A 13,523-nucleotide genomic window follows, 5' to 3' on the forward strand; every position below is an offset into this window, starting at 1 on the left:
TGACAGAATAAACAATCCATGTGTTAATATTATTGGAAAGGACTCTTGCCATTTGAAAAATTATGAGGGTTAACTTAGGAAAGCAGGGAGAAAAGGGGACTGAGGTGGGAATGTCCCTCTCATGAAGTTTTTGAATTGCAGACAAGAAAAATGTCCCTAGTTTTGTTCTCTGTCGGTTATTGCTTGAGCAAACCGGAGGCTTCCAGAGGTAGCAAAGACCTTGGAATCAACCCCATCACTGCACAGATGGGACCCTGAGCTCTAGGGCGGGGATGTGCCTTCCTGAAGTCGGACGGTAGGGGCAGCAGGCCTGACCCCAGAGCTGAGGTTCCCTTCTCCAAGGTAGGACCCACCTCTGTGTGACTCTCCTCAGCTTCCTTCCCAGGCAGGCTGACCAGTCAGAAGAGCTTAGGAGGGTTCTTGTGCCTACTGTGTTGCTTGGCCACATGGGTCCGTGTCTTATCCAGAAAACTCTCTGCAGCCTGGACTTCTTTTTCAGGTTCTGTGGGCACAGGCAAACAGTGGATGCTTGGCCTGGGGTCACGCAGCAGCTGGAAGGGAACCCACCCATTCCTCTGCCTGGGTCCCATCCCTTTTGGGTGACAGGCACAACGAGGGTCCCAGCCAGGAAGCCCCAGCCAGGATCGGAGCCCTAGAGGTCAGGGCCAGGCTAGACATTGTCCAGTGCTGCCCACAGTAGGAGGACTTAGAATATTGCTGAGCCCAAAGCAGGCAAACAGGATTTATGGGTCAAGTCCAAGGAAGGGGTCACTGGCAGCCACATGGACTGATTTGTACAGCGCTGGAAAGCAGTAATGGATCCCAGGGGGCCCCCCACCACTGTTGTCCATAGGGCAGTGGGAGGGACAGAGAAGAACCGGAAGGGAAAGGAAGCACCAGACACTGCCTGCCACCGGACCGGAAACTACTCACGGGCACAGAGAAGAAATTAACTTTAATGTCCGACTTTGTTTCCAATCCCGCCCAAGTGCCAGCGTTCCCTGTAGGTCAGAGGGGCTTGAGAGGTACAAAGTCACGAGACAAACAAGGCCCCCGCGGGCTCCTGGGCGCGCACTCACTCTGCCCCACACACGCACACATGCAGACCACACGTACACCGCACAAACACACGCACGTGTACCCACGGTTAAATACAGGTACGGAGGGACGCGGGGATATATACACCGAGGGAGAGAGGCGTAATCGCGGCCCGCGTCCGGGCCCCCAGGCTCTCAGCATGCTCGGCCCAGCTTTCCGCTCTGCACCTGGCACCCATGCCCCTGCCAGAAAAGCAGCCGCCCCTCTTCTCGCCCCCGCCCGCCCCCGTTGGCCCTCGGGCCCGGGTCTGCCAGGCGCGGACACACCCCTCCCTTCCCCCGCCCCCACCGAGATTTCCCCCCCCAGGGAAAGGAAGGGGCGCGCGGGGCCCTACAAAGGCCCAGGCGCTAGGGGCATGTTGGTTTTGAAGCCCGGCTGCCCGTTGGCCACGTCGGGCTCGGCCTCGCAGCCCCCGTTGCTAGAGCCGCCGTTGGTCCCGGGGCTCTCGGGCTCGGCCAGGAGCTTGAAGGTGAAGAGCGGGCCTGAATTGTGGCGCCCGCAGCGGCCGGAGGGCTCGGGCAGGCTCAGGAGGGCGCCGGGCGCCTTCCACTCCGGGAAGGCGCACAGCTCGACGGGCGGCTGGGCGCCGCGGCCCAGGTAGCCGGGGCTCGGCGAGGCCGAGGGCAGGGTCCGCTGGCTGCCGCTCAGGCAGCTGCCGCTATCGTCCAGCGAGTCCTTGCGCGACTGCGAGCGCTCCAGCGAGCCGCCGCGCGTCCACGGCCGGTAGGTGTAGGCGCAGTTGCCCAGGCGACGACGCCGGCGGCGACGGCGGCGGGCGCGGCACTGGCACCCGAGGATGCGCAGGAAGGCTCGCTTGAACTCCTTGCTGGAGCACGGGTAGATGATGGGGTTGAGGCAGCTGTTGAAGTAGCCCAGCCAGAACACCACCTTGAACACGGCGTCAGGGGGCTTCAGGGTGGCGAAGAGGGAGCCTGGAGGGGGAGGGGGTGGGGTGGGCGGGGGCAGAAAGACAGCAGTTTGTGAGTAGTCAGGCCCTCTCCTGTGCGTGCTCTACCTGAACATTGCCCACACGAAGGATGCTGCCAGACTCCTTTGCCTGGGTTGCTCGCCTTTCTGTTTCAGAATGAATGAATCCTACGTTCACGTTGAGGGCCAACCTCCATAACTTCCCTTTAGTCCATGAAAGCTTTCCTGCCGTAGCTGAACAGCATCTAAACTCCCATATTTCTAGATTTCTCTAGACCCACCACACAGGGGCAGTGTGAGTCAGGGACTGAACCGCCAGGGGCCTGGGATTCCCGGCGTATTTTGCGCCCCGCCCTTTCCCTCACTTCTCTCTGGGGCCGTACAGTAGCTACTGGAAATAGGGGCCCTCTTTGCCACACTGGCCTGCCCTGGTGGGAGCTGAGAGGCCTATTAATTAAGGAAGGTCCTGAGCCTCTTTGGCATGAAAGAGGGTCGGTGGTGGGGTCCCTTTCTCTGGGCATCCAAAAAGACCTTTGGGGGGCAACGAAGTGGCCAGGAGAAGGGAGCACATATGAACAGGAAATGCGAGATCCTGGAAGCCTGCTTTCTGCTATGTCAGGGCTGTGCTGAGCTCTGTGACATGGCCACAAACTCCCTGTGCATGTCCCTGAGCCTGGCTCCCCTTCTCATGCTTATGAAGTGGTCCAGTGCTCCTTGCTCGTGTCTTAGAATCATGGCTTGCCAGGGCTGGAAACCTCCTTCCTTAATGGGAGCTCCGTGAGGATGGGTGACTTGCTCAAGGTCACTCAGCTGGTGAAGGACAGAAGGAGCACCAGAATCCATTCAAGCTGTCATTCACTTGGTTCCACAAACACTTATTGAGGCATTGGTGGCTAGTGGGTAAGGTCCTGTTCAGAAGTCACAGGCAGGGAGATCTGGCTTCCCAGCTGTGTGGCCCGGGAGAAGCTCCCTGGGCAGCGCAGCTGCAGTTTCCTGGAAAATAGTGAAGGTGGCAGTTCTCTTTTGTGTGGACGAATGAACTTAGGGTCAGTAAGTGCCGGGCACGTTGAGAGCCCTCAAGTGCAGCTACCTGACTGCTTCAAATACAACGACTATTGCTGTCGTCCACGCTGCCGTTACGGCCAGCATCGCTGCTGCAAAGACGAGGAAGGGGATGCGAGTCGTGCTGACCAAGTGCCAGGACTCTTATGTCACTGCTCTTTCTAATACAGACCCAAGCGTGGGTCCTGGTGGATCTTGAACCAGCTGAAATTGTATGCGGCATTCATGCATTTTTCTGGGGGGGAAGCTGCAGCTGTCATCACGGGCTTGAAGGAGTCCGCAGCCCTCACATGGTTAAGCCTCGCCCACCTCAGTCTCTGGCTTCCTAAGCCTCAGTCACTGTACCACCCAGACCGCCTGCTTTTACCCTGCTCGTACCGCCCCGAAGTCCGCTCCCTTTCGGTACCTAAACTTAAAAAAAATGAGGAAGCTTTTTATCACTATTTTAAAACCTGCATTATTTGCTATAAATAGAATGTCCTGGTAGAGAAAAATAACACTCCAGACAGCAGTGGGTCTGAGGTCTGCCCTCGTTTTCAGAAAGGGAGATTCTCGGGGTTGAAGGGTGTTGAGGACTAGCTGGCCCTGCACGGAGAGACGTTCCTCTCTGAGGAACCTGAGGGACTGAGGCCGAAGCGAACGTGGGATAATGTCCTCATTGGAGAATCCAGCCCCAGGCGCATGGTCAGGGGCTAAATAAACATTTACTCAGGGACCGACAGATTGACTGAATACGCGATTCACAGAATGGTGCCCGGTCTGGCTGTCACGGCAAGCTGTCTGCGCACCACTCAGATCTGTACTGAACTGGAGTAGCCGGCACAACCCTGGGGAAGCAGTTGCCGGTGGCCCCACGGCTGCATTCCGATGCCTCCCTTAGCCTCTTACTGAGGCTTTTAAAGCAGGTCAAATGAGACAACACTTCTGAAAGGGCTCGGGAGGGCTGGAAGCTGGACACCTGGGTGGGGGGAGGAGGAGGTGAAGTTTGAGGGGGATGGGTAAAAGCACAAGCAGGTGGTGCGGTGAGCCCACCCCATCACTTGGGCCTTGCCTGCTTTAAGGCGATTTAGAGGGATTGTGAAGTTCAAAGATCAAAAGCTAAAGCTGAGCAGGATCAGCACAGGGAGAAGCATTTCTTGGCTGGACAGGGTCCCAGTGAGTATCCTTAAGAGGCCATTCGACAAATCTGGACAGTGAACACAAGGTCTCTGTGAACTTCCGCTTTTCTAAACCATGGGGCATGTCTGTGGAACACTAGCTACCGTTGAACAAGCTGACTCCGTGCCAGCCGCTGGGCTAAATGCTTAGCCGGCTCTTTCCAGTTCCTCCTCCAACAGTCACCGCTCCCAAGGCAGCCTGGCACGACCGTGCCCTGCCCTAGGGGGCGCCATTCCACACTCCAGTCCACAGCACCCCTTGGTGATTGTGCCCACCCCGCCTGGGTCTGCTGGAGGCCGTGATACTACACCTCCGAGGAAGGGAAGGTGAGCTGCTGCACCTACAGCCAAGCCATGTCTCCTCAGTTTGGCTCGATAAACATGCAAGCCATGTAAAACAGTTGCTGAGTCTTTCAGTACCAGCTTTGTAAGGGAGGTTTCCTTGGATTTGGAAAGTCCCTTCAAGGGTTTTCCATTTTCATTTGCCACTTAACCCTGGAATGAGATCATAAAACTGTCCAACAAATACAGTATCCTTGGGGCCAACAGATTCATGTCAAGTTTTAAAGCAAATGCTGAAAACAATAATAATCACCAGAGCTGCCATTTATAATGAACTAGGAACCAGTTACTAGGTGCTCTGCCTAACACTTCGCTCACACAACCCTGTTTCGTTGTGCCTCATTGCACAGATGAGCAGACTGAGGTTAAAGAGATTAACAAAGTCACGTGTCTAGTAAGTGGTGGAGCTAGACTTAAAATTCAGCTCCGAAGTCCTATCTTACTCATTGCTTGATATTGAGAAAAAGAAGCTTTTATTTATTTTTTTAAGTACTAGGCAATTTCTTCCTCAAATGGGAACAATCTCTCTCTTTGCTAAATTGTCACAACACTTTAACTGAACCTCAAATGTAGCATTTATCACTTTCTACCTTGAGTTCCAGTTGCTTAGGGCTATGCCTCAGGTCCCCTGATTAGAACGTAAGCTTCAGAAAAGAGAGTTCATGTTTGATTTGTCTCTCTCCCCCAAGGACTGAGCACAGTGCCTGACACATGACAGGTACTCAGCCGACATGGGTTACACAATAATAATAGTGAAAAAAAATAAAAAACTGAAGTATGTCAGCCCCTGGCTGCTCAAAGTGATGTTCCTGCAGAGGCAGCGTGGATATGAGCCAGTGTTTGTTAGAAATGCAGAATCTCAGACATCCAGTGAGTCAGACTCTTCTTTGCAATAAGATCCCAGGGTGAGAAGCATGGCCTTAGCCCACATTTCAATTTTACTTTAAAAATGGTTTTTCTGGGTGTCTTGGGATTCATGGATGAGCAGAGGCTGGGCTGAGAGCCACCTCACCATGGGACTGACTTCTTGCCCCAAACTCTTCAGCAGCTTCTAGAGTTTATGGGATCAAATTCAACCTGCTTAGACTGGAATTTAAGACCTGCTCAACTTGGCTGTGATGGTCTGACTCTTTGCAACGTGAGTAGACTCCTCTGGCTCCTAACCCTTTATCCATGCAGTCCACTGCTATGATAAGCCCTTTCCTCTCCCCTCCTCTTCTCCACCCTTTCCAGGCCTGGCTCAGATGCCTTCTTCTCCTAACCACAGCCCACGATGCACAACTCCCTCTGAAGTGTGAAAGCAGGGGGAAGGAATGATTTGGCTGTGAACCTGCCAAGATCCAAGTGACCCTCACACTGCACCTAATTTTATTCTCACAACAGGCAGGAGGGAGGGGTGGGTTCTGTAATTCTCAATTCTCAGTTAACAAATGTGGAAATCGAGTCTCTGAATGTACAGAACTCACCCAATGTCACATAGCTACTAAATGGTAGAGCGGGGTTCACAGCCAGATCCACCTGGCTGCAACCTGGTCAGTTTCTGCAACAGAGAAGATTGCCTCTAAACTCTTGGGACACCTGTGGGCTGAGGGAAGGCTAAAATTGTTTACTTGCTATTTGTAACAGTGTCTTTACATATATTTTCTCTGGTTTTTAAAACACAAGTATCTAGAGGCCAAGAATTTTGAATCACTCTGCCTCAGTTGTTCTTAACCTAACAATACTGATTATGTAAATCATTTCACATCATATAATTTCAGGGTCTCACAGACCTGCTGAATCCCGGCCGCAGGCACCCACAAGGTGTGCAAGTCACCATGTTAAGGGTCTGTGCTATTCTCTCCACAGATTTCTATCTTAAGAGCTATTGGATTGACTTTAAATTTTAGAGTCTGTTTCCCTGTTTCAAGCTCGTTGAGGCCAAGATCTTCTGTGCCTTGGTTTCTCTAGCGCCCAACACAGAGCTTAGCTTACAGTGAATATGCAAAAAGATCTGTTAAGCACATAACCTGCTCTTCATGTATTGTGTTCACGCAGGTGCTGCCTCAGTGGTTGTGGGGTGACCCCCTGCTTGCACTCCGTTGTCTTCTCCTTCTTTATTTATTTAAATGGTAGCACAGGCCAATGCCCAGTTCGGTTCCCATCTCCTTCCTGAAATCTTTTTGACTGCTCCAGGCTCTTCTCCTTTATTTACCACTAAAACAGAGTCCATAGCACATGGGTTGACATGGAAGGTCATTGCTAAAGGACGTGATGTTGCACTGGTTAGGCAGGCAGCGTCAAAGCTCCTTGACGATGGGGTCTGTGTCCTGTTTTTGTAGCACGGGTCTGAGCACATGGCCGTGCCATCAACTACCCACTGATCGACGGACCCATTCCATCTTCCAGGAGGAAAGCTACCTCCCGGCTTAGCCCCGAGTTGAGAGCAGATGGGGTGGTGTGGGGTCCGCAGCGGTTAAAGGTCCATTTTTGATGACAAACTGAGTGTTCCACACTTTGACTTCACCGAAAACAGCAATTCCCTGTAGAACACTTTTAGAAATTGAGCACTGGTGGGATCTACGTGAAGGGAGCTATAGAACTTGGTAAAGGGGCATAAAAGAAGATATGCATGAAGGAGAGAAATAGCTTTGGTACAGGAAGTCTCTATCCAAGATAACTTCAGTTCTCCCCAAGTGAATGGGGAAATTGAAGACAATCTCATTAAAATACCAACAGGAGGTGGTGGTGTTGTTTTGTAGGGGGCAACCTAAATGATCCAAAGATAAATATATGGAGTATATGAGATATGAAAAAATAACCATGGAAAAACAGCCAGGTCAATTGAAACACATAAGGAGAATGGTGGGGTGGGATTAGGAAGATGGGTCGACTTGTCTCTGCAGATATTAAAGCCTGCCATAAAATCACGGTACGTGAGAAAGAAATACTACAGCAGGAAGTGCAAGAAAAGGCAGCTAAAGCAATGAAATTATGCAGTTTGTAGAGAGAACTATATATCCATGAGAATTTTATGGATATGCTGCTTCAACATTTGTGGTAAAAAAGAGATTATTCTGAAAACAGGGTTGGGAAAACGGGTTAGCCATTTAGAAAAAAATAAAGCTGGAGTTCTACTTTATTTCTTCTTACATCAAAAGAAGCCCAGATGGATCCAAGATTTTGAGTGTAAAGATTATCAAAATATTAGAAGGTGTCAGTAAATATTTTCATAATTTTGAAATAAGCATAACAGAAGCCCAGGGTCTGTAAAGAAAAGTACTGAGAGATTTACTGAAACATTTCTATAATGTCACAAACTTCAAAAACAAAGTTAAAAGAAGAATTGAGAGGAACATTTGTAATTCAAACAATGGTAAAAGGAATAATATTTCTAACACACAAAGTTCTGTTTCAAATCAAGAAGAGAAAAAAAAACAACAACGCGATAGAGAACAAAGCAAATCACATGGATAAGCCAGTAAGTACAATGTACAGCCAAGGATGAATGAAAACACAATAAAATTAGAAAATAAATAATGTAAATTAAAAAGTGGCAAAAATCCTACAGGTCTATTACTTTAGAAGCTTTTTAAAAAATTGCTTGAGATAAAAAAATGAAATTGAGAATACTCAGATAGTGGGGTTAGAAGGTAGTGTAAATGTTTATATAATGGAAAAAAAGTCATAACCAAAGTAAAGTGGGCGGGGCAGGGCGGTCGTAGCACTGCCAGGGAAAGACCTTTCTGGGACTGAAGAGGTGAGCAGGAGCTGGCCGGGCAGAAGGGTTGCGGGGGAGGGCACTCCAGGCGGAAGGTCAGAATGTGCAAAGTTTTCTACCCACAAAGGAGCTTCATGTGTTCCTGGAAGTGAGGGACGTCAGGGGGCCCAGAGTGTAAAAAGGAACAATGGGGGAAATGGCCAAAAAATTTTTTTGCTTGTGCTCAATTTGGTAAAGGTGTGGGAAAACAGATATTTTTTTCCCACCAGATATATGTCCTGGGTAGGGGTATACATTTGGGGTAGAAAAGTGGTGTTACGTACTAAAATAAAAATATGCACAACTTTTGATCTGAGCACTCCACACCCAGAAATTTATCCTACAGTGTCACCCATAAAAGGGAGCAGAAATAAAAACACAAGGAGCTCCCCCCAAATGGGAAATAACCTAGATTCCAATATGGAATATGGAAAGACAACTACGAAATATGACCACAGCAAATACATTTATGAAATAACACATCGTACACCTGTTAAAGTGGTCAGCTATGGTGCATGGAATAATGTTCATGGCAGAATTAAGTAGGAGAAAAGCAAATTTCAGGAAAGAATGCCTAGTGTGATATGACTTTTACAGAAAATGTGGTGTGTGTGTATGTGAGCGTCAGTATGTTCATAGGAAAAAATCATCAAACTATTCGCAGTGTTTATCTCTGGAGGGTGGCTCTACGGCAAGATTTTCACCTTGTATTTGAAGTGCTTTCTGCACTGAACAGTCATTGCTTTTGTAATGAGAGAGAGAGAGATGTAGGGAGAGAGAGGAAGAGAGAGATGGAAAACAGAGGGACAAAAGAGCCAGCTCATGAGGCTAATAGGCGAGCAGCTGGTCAACCTCCAGGCCAGATCACCACCTTTGGGTGCCCACCCTCCTCATGTATGAAACAAGGCGCATTAGTCAGTAGAGCCCCTTCTTCTCAGACTGTAAGCTTTGTGTTCACCTCATTTTAGAGGTGGAATAGAAATCAGGGGGGAAAGACAGAAATATACGTGCAGCCAGAGTGTCACTGAGCTGTGGACTCTGAACTCCGTTCCTATACCTGGAACACACATCCTCGGGTCACTTGATCCTTCCTTCTGAGGCAGCAGATGAACCTGCTGGTTGGCTGAGAGGCCTGGTGTCTTTGGATGAAAGTCACCAGAGAACAGGGACAATTAGAGGCCCCGGGGAATCAGCGGAGATCGGGCCCCTCAGGCTGCCAGGCTCGGCGCACGCCTTTCACGCCTTCTCCCAGCAGCGGTCCGCTGACTTCCCCGGCTCGGCCCTCTGCCCTGTCCTTTGGTGGGTGACAACCCAAACGCTCCCCTACATCCAAACTGGTTGGCCGGGCCCAGGCTGGCCTGGGACCTCTGGACAGCTCTGCATCTTCTTGGCACTCATCTGGCCTAGTCTGGGACACACTCCCACCGGGGGCCATGTCCTCCTTGTCACTTGCAGCCCTCAGAGTTTCTCCACCACAGAGTGAGAGATGCTAGCTGGCTCTCTCTACGGTGTCTTGTCTTCTCACTAGAGCCCTGTCATGGTCCAGAGACTCCTTGCCCACCAGGAGACTTTTCAGGTGGACGTGCCTGAAGGACGATAGTGCACTTGACTCAGAGATGGCACGGAGGGCAGAGAGCTGGCTGGGCTTGCTGCAGCCACGGGAGAATGTGCGATGTTACTGCCGGTGCTGTTTGTACGTGGGTAGCTCACACACATCAGTGGCAGGGGTGGGGGGTGGGGGGTGCTTCCCGCCCTTTGAAAGCTGGCTGAGACTATCTCGAGTGTCCCTTTTCCATAACTCCTGGGTGTCCAAAACCCTCAGAGGAGTCTCCAGAGTGGGGCAGCCGACTCACTTCATTCCTGTCTCTCCTTCTTGGGCTCTGCTTCTAGCACTTTCCGGCAATGAGCCCTCCTTGCCCTCTCCCATCTCAGCTCCTCTCCTCCCAGGTTGCTCCAAAGCCCCAAATTCTTACTTTTTTTTTTAAAAGGTGAGCATTTCTATTCTCTCTGCAGTAGCTTTGGCATCAGCCTTGTTGAGGCAGCAGGGAGGAGAGGATGGGGATCGTGGTGGGACAGACGGGTTTCATGTCCCACCATCAGCTCTAACTCAGGTATTTTCCCAAAGAAAATCTAGATTTTCAGAAAGTACAATTTTCTCCACCTCGTTCCATGCAAACAGAGGCTCCGTTCTCACTCTGATGTACGTTGTTAGAGTCCTGCTGGCTGTGGGAGGTCCTCAGGCTTTGCCCCATGTTATGGCGACTTTACTAGCAGCTCCGAGGTGCTGCAGCTGGCGAGCATTTAGCCCAGAAGATCACCCTGGCCACGCAAGCAAGAGTTCAGTGATTCCTTTAGTCAGTCCCCACAAACCTATTCGGTGAATATAATTATTATGCCCACTTCATGGATGAAAACACTATGGCTCAGAGTGATTCAGGAAATTGCTTCAAGATCACGCAGTGCTGGAGTCCGGGCTCAGTTCCTGGCCTGAGCCCAGAGCCTTGGGTGCTTGCACCACCCCAAGGGCAACTCCTACAAGCTGACGGCCCCTGGAACAGCTGGGGTGCAGCTGCCTAGAAGAAAACCAGGGTGCGCAGGTTCTATGGAGGGAAGAAGAGACGTATGTGGTAGAGAGTTGAGGGAGGAGGCAGAGAGTTGGTTTGGCTTTGCTGCTTTCTGAGAATTTTGCTGCAGAAATGATTCCACCGTCACACATTTCGAGGAGACAGACGCTGGAAGGGCAGAGAACAGTACCCCATGCCCTTGGGGTGCCACGGGGCAGGTGTGTTTCAGAGAGCTGGCAGCTTCTCTAGCTCTTGGGAGGGGAGGCCTGGCCACGGAGCATGCAGCACGCATGCTGACTCTCAGAACAGTTACATGTGACTTCCATCTTCACGGTGTTTTCAGAGAAAATCTGGGAGATGGCAGTGATCTGAATTTGATGACGACAACAATAGCAATTACCCTCTATTGAAGAGCTTATAGGTGGCAAGTGCGGTACCTGACCCCTAACATGCACGATCTCACTCAGTACCCAAGACAATTCTATGTGGACGACACAGTCACTGTCCTCATTTTACAGACACTGAAATCAAGGCTTGGAAGAGAAGCGATTGGAGTGGAAGAGTGGGGTGGGGGAGAAGCACTTTGCTCAGAGTCACAGGGCTACTAAGTAGCAGAGTCTCTCATCAGAACCCATGAGTCCCTCCTTGTCTGTCTTCTGCTGTTTTGACCTTGTGAGGTGGGCCACCGAGAAACCAAGGACTCAAAGAATGTTTTAAAAAGTGGAGTCGATTCCGCAGGGGAGTGCAGGGTGCAGGGGGAAAGAAGAGCTGGGCTTGGGCGTGAAAATAGTTTTCAGGTGGCTCATCTGCCCAGCCAAGGAGCAGCAATTATGTAGAATTGAAAAGTCATCCTCCTGCCATCTCCTGGCCTTGTGAAGGTAAGTCCCGGGCACGTGGGAAGGTGGGGGGAGAAGGATGTTTAACTCAGAAATTCTTCCATCATTGGCAGACCGGCAACGCCAGGAACAAAAGCAAGGGGAGGAGGCACAGGGTTGGTTTTTATAGGATGGAGAAAAACAGAGATTAAAACAGATTTAAGCCAGGTAATACAAGGACAAGACAGCCCCTACCCATCATCACTCCTCCCAAGTTCCTGAAAAGGAGGTGGTAAAACAAGACTCAAAAGGTAGCCCTGGATGGGTGGCAAGGCCAGGACAACACCGGGTCCAGCTGGAGGAGCTGCCTGCATCCTTCTTTGTGTGGGTCTCCTGGGGCCCTGGCTGTCCCGGCCTGTCCATCCAGATGGAGCTACATGCTCCACTGGGTCACCCCAAAGGGCAACTCATTCGACTGTGCTAATTCCTCTGTCCACCTAATTCCTCTGTCCACCTCCTTCCTTGCAGGCTGGGACTGGATGTTCCATCTCCCCCATCCTGAAAATGACACCGAGCCTCGATGGATCATTACGAAAAACGGCCACGTCACTCTCAGAAACGTGCTCACGCCAAGAAGGACTCCCAGAAAGATCTGCCTGGCAAAGCAGCATTCACAGCAGATGGACGGGCGAGACTCTGGATCTCACACTCCCTCCCCCACTGTCCTAATCCAGTGCTTGTGACAGGAGCGGGGGGGAGGGCTGGTGGAGGCTCGACTGATCTGGGACAAGGCTTCACAAATCACAAAGGAGCAGGGTACAAGGGGAGATAATAAAAAGCACCAGAGTGTTGAGGAAGTGCGTTTGGCAGGATGATCTCAGACTTGTTCTTTGGTGGCTGGTCAAGTGCACAAATGGAGGCAGGTCCATCCGCTCTGAGGTCTTGCTGGGTTGGTAGAGGACAGCACAACCTAAGGCCAGAGACTTGACCTTGGTACCTCCTCCTTACATGGCTAGTGCACCAATATAGTGCCTGGGCATTTTATTCGAGCCTCTTCTGAGCTGGTTCCTTACGCTGCAGGATTGTTTGTTTGTTTGTTTGTTTGTTTTAAAAACAATCTGGTCAAACCAGCACTTCACTGGGTTTTTAGTTTTAGGCTCAATGTTGGTGGTGTATCAACACTCTGGCAAGCACAGGAGCACTTAACAGTGTCTGCGAACCCCTGAAAACTAAAGGGTCATGTGATGTGTGTATGTGCATTTCCTGTATAGCTTCTTCATAGCTTCCATCAGATTCTCAAAGGGGCCCATGGACCAAAAAGGATAAGCAGCGCTCACTGAAAGAACAGCAGTGTTTCAGCCGGGAGCTGGGTGGCACGCGTGCTCTGACGAGTGGGCAAAGGCCTTGAGAAGTCTGGGCTTCGCTTCTCTAACGAGCCAAAGAAAATGAGCAGTTCCTTGTGTTGGCGATGATGTAAGTGAATGGGCAGTCACACCTGGAGTGTGGCAGTATAAACTGGGGCACTTTCTGAAGTAATATGACTCAGAGACCTCACAATATCAGACATTTCGTTATCCTGAAATTAAAATTCGAAGGATTTATCTTAGTGGGCAAAGCTGCTGGCTCTGTGGTCATTATTTATGTCACTGTGGGCAAGTTACCTAACGGCTCCAGTCCTCAGTCTCCGCATCTGTAAAGTGGAGGCAGTATTATTTATGCATAGGATTCTGGGGAGGGTTAAACTAAATAATACATGGTAAACAGTGCAATGCCTGAGACGACACAAACTAAATGAACGTTGGTGATGATATAGATACAA

At 50.5% G+C, this 13,523-nt stretch overlaps 1 protein-coding gene across 3 annotated transcripts in view; it reads right to left on the reverse strand.

Moving 5' to 3' along the window:
- Positions 1-934: 934 nt before the first annotated feature.
- ADRA1B (adrenoceptor alpha 1B) overlaps positions 935-13,523 on the reverse strand; it is an 87,052-nt gene continuing 74,463 nt past the window's right edge. For all 3 annotated transcript variants that reach the window (XM_037152267.2, XM_037152268.2, XM_053665901.1), the window contains exon 4: positions 935-2,030. In XM_037152267.2, coding sequence (XP_037008162.2) covers positions 1,429-2,030 — 602 coding nt within the window. In that variant the 3' untranslated portion in view covers positions 935-1,428. The remainder of the gene's footprint in view (positions 2,031-13,523) is intronic.

This window comes from Artibeus jamaicensis, unplaced genomic scaffold (assembly GCF_021234435.1).
Source record: "Artibeus jamaicensis isolate MK-2021 breed Jamaican fruit bat unplaced genomic scaffold, CSHL_Jam_final contig_432, whole genome shotgun sequence".
Lineage (NCBI taxonomy): Eukaryota > Metazoa > Chordata > Mammalia > Chiroptera > Phyllostomidae > Artibeus > Artibeus jamaicensis.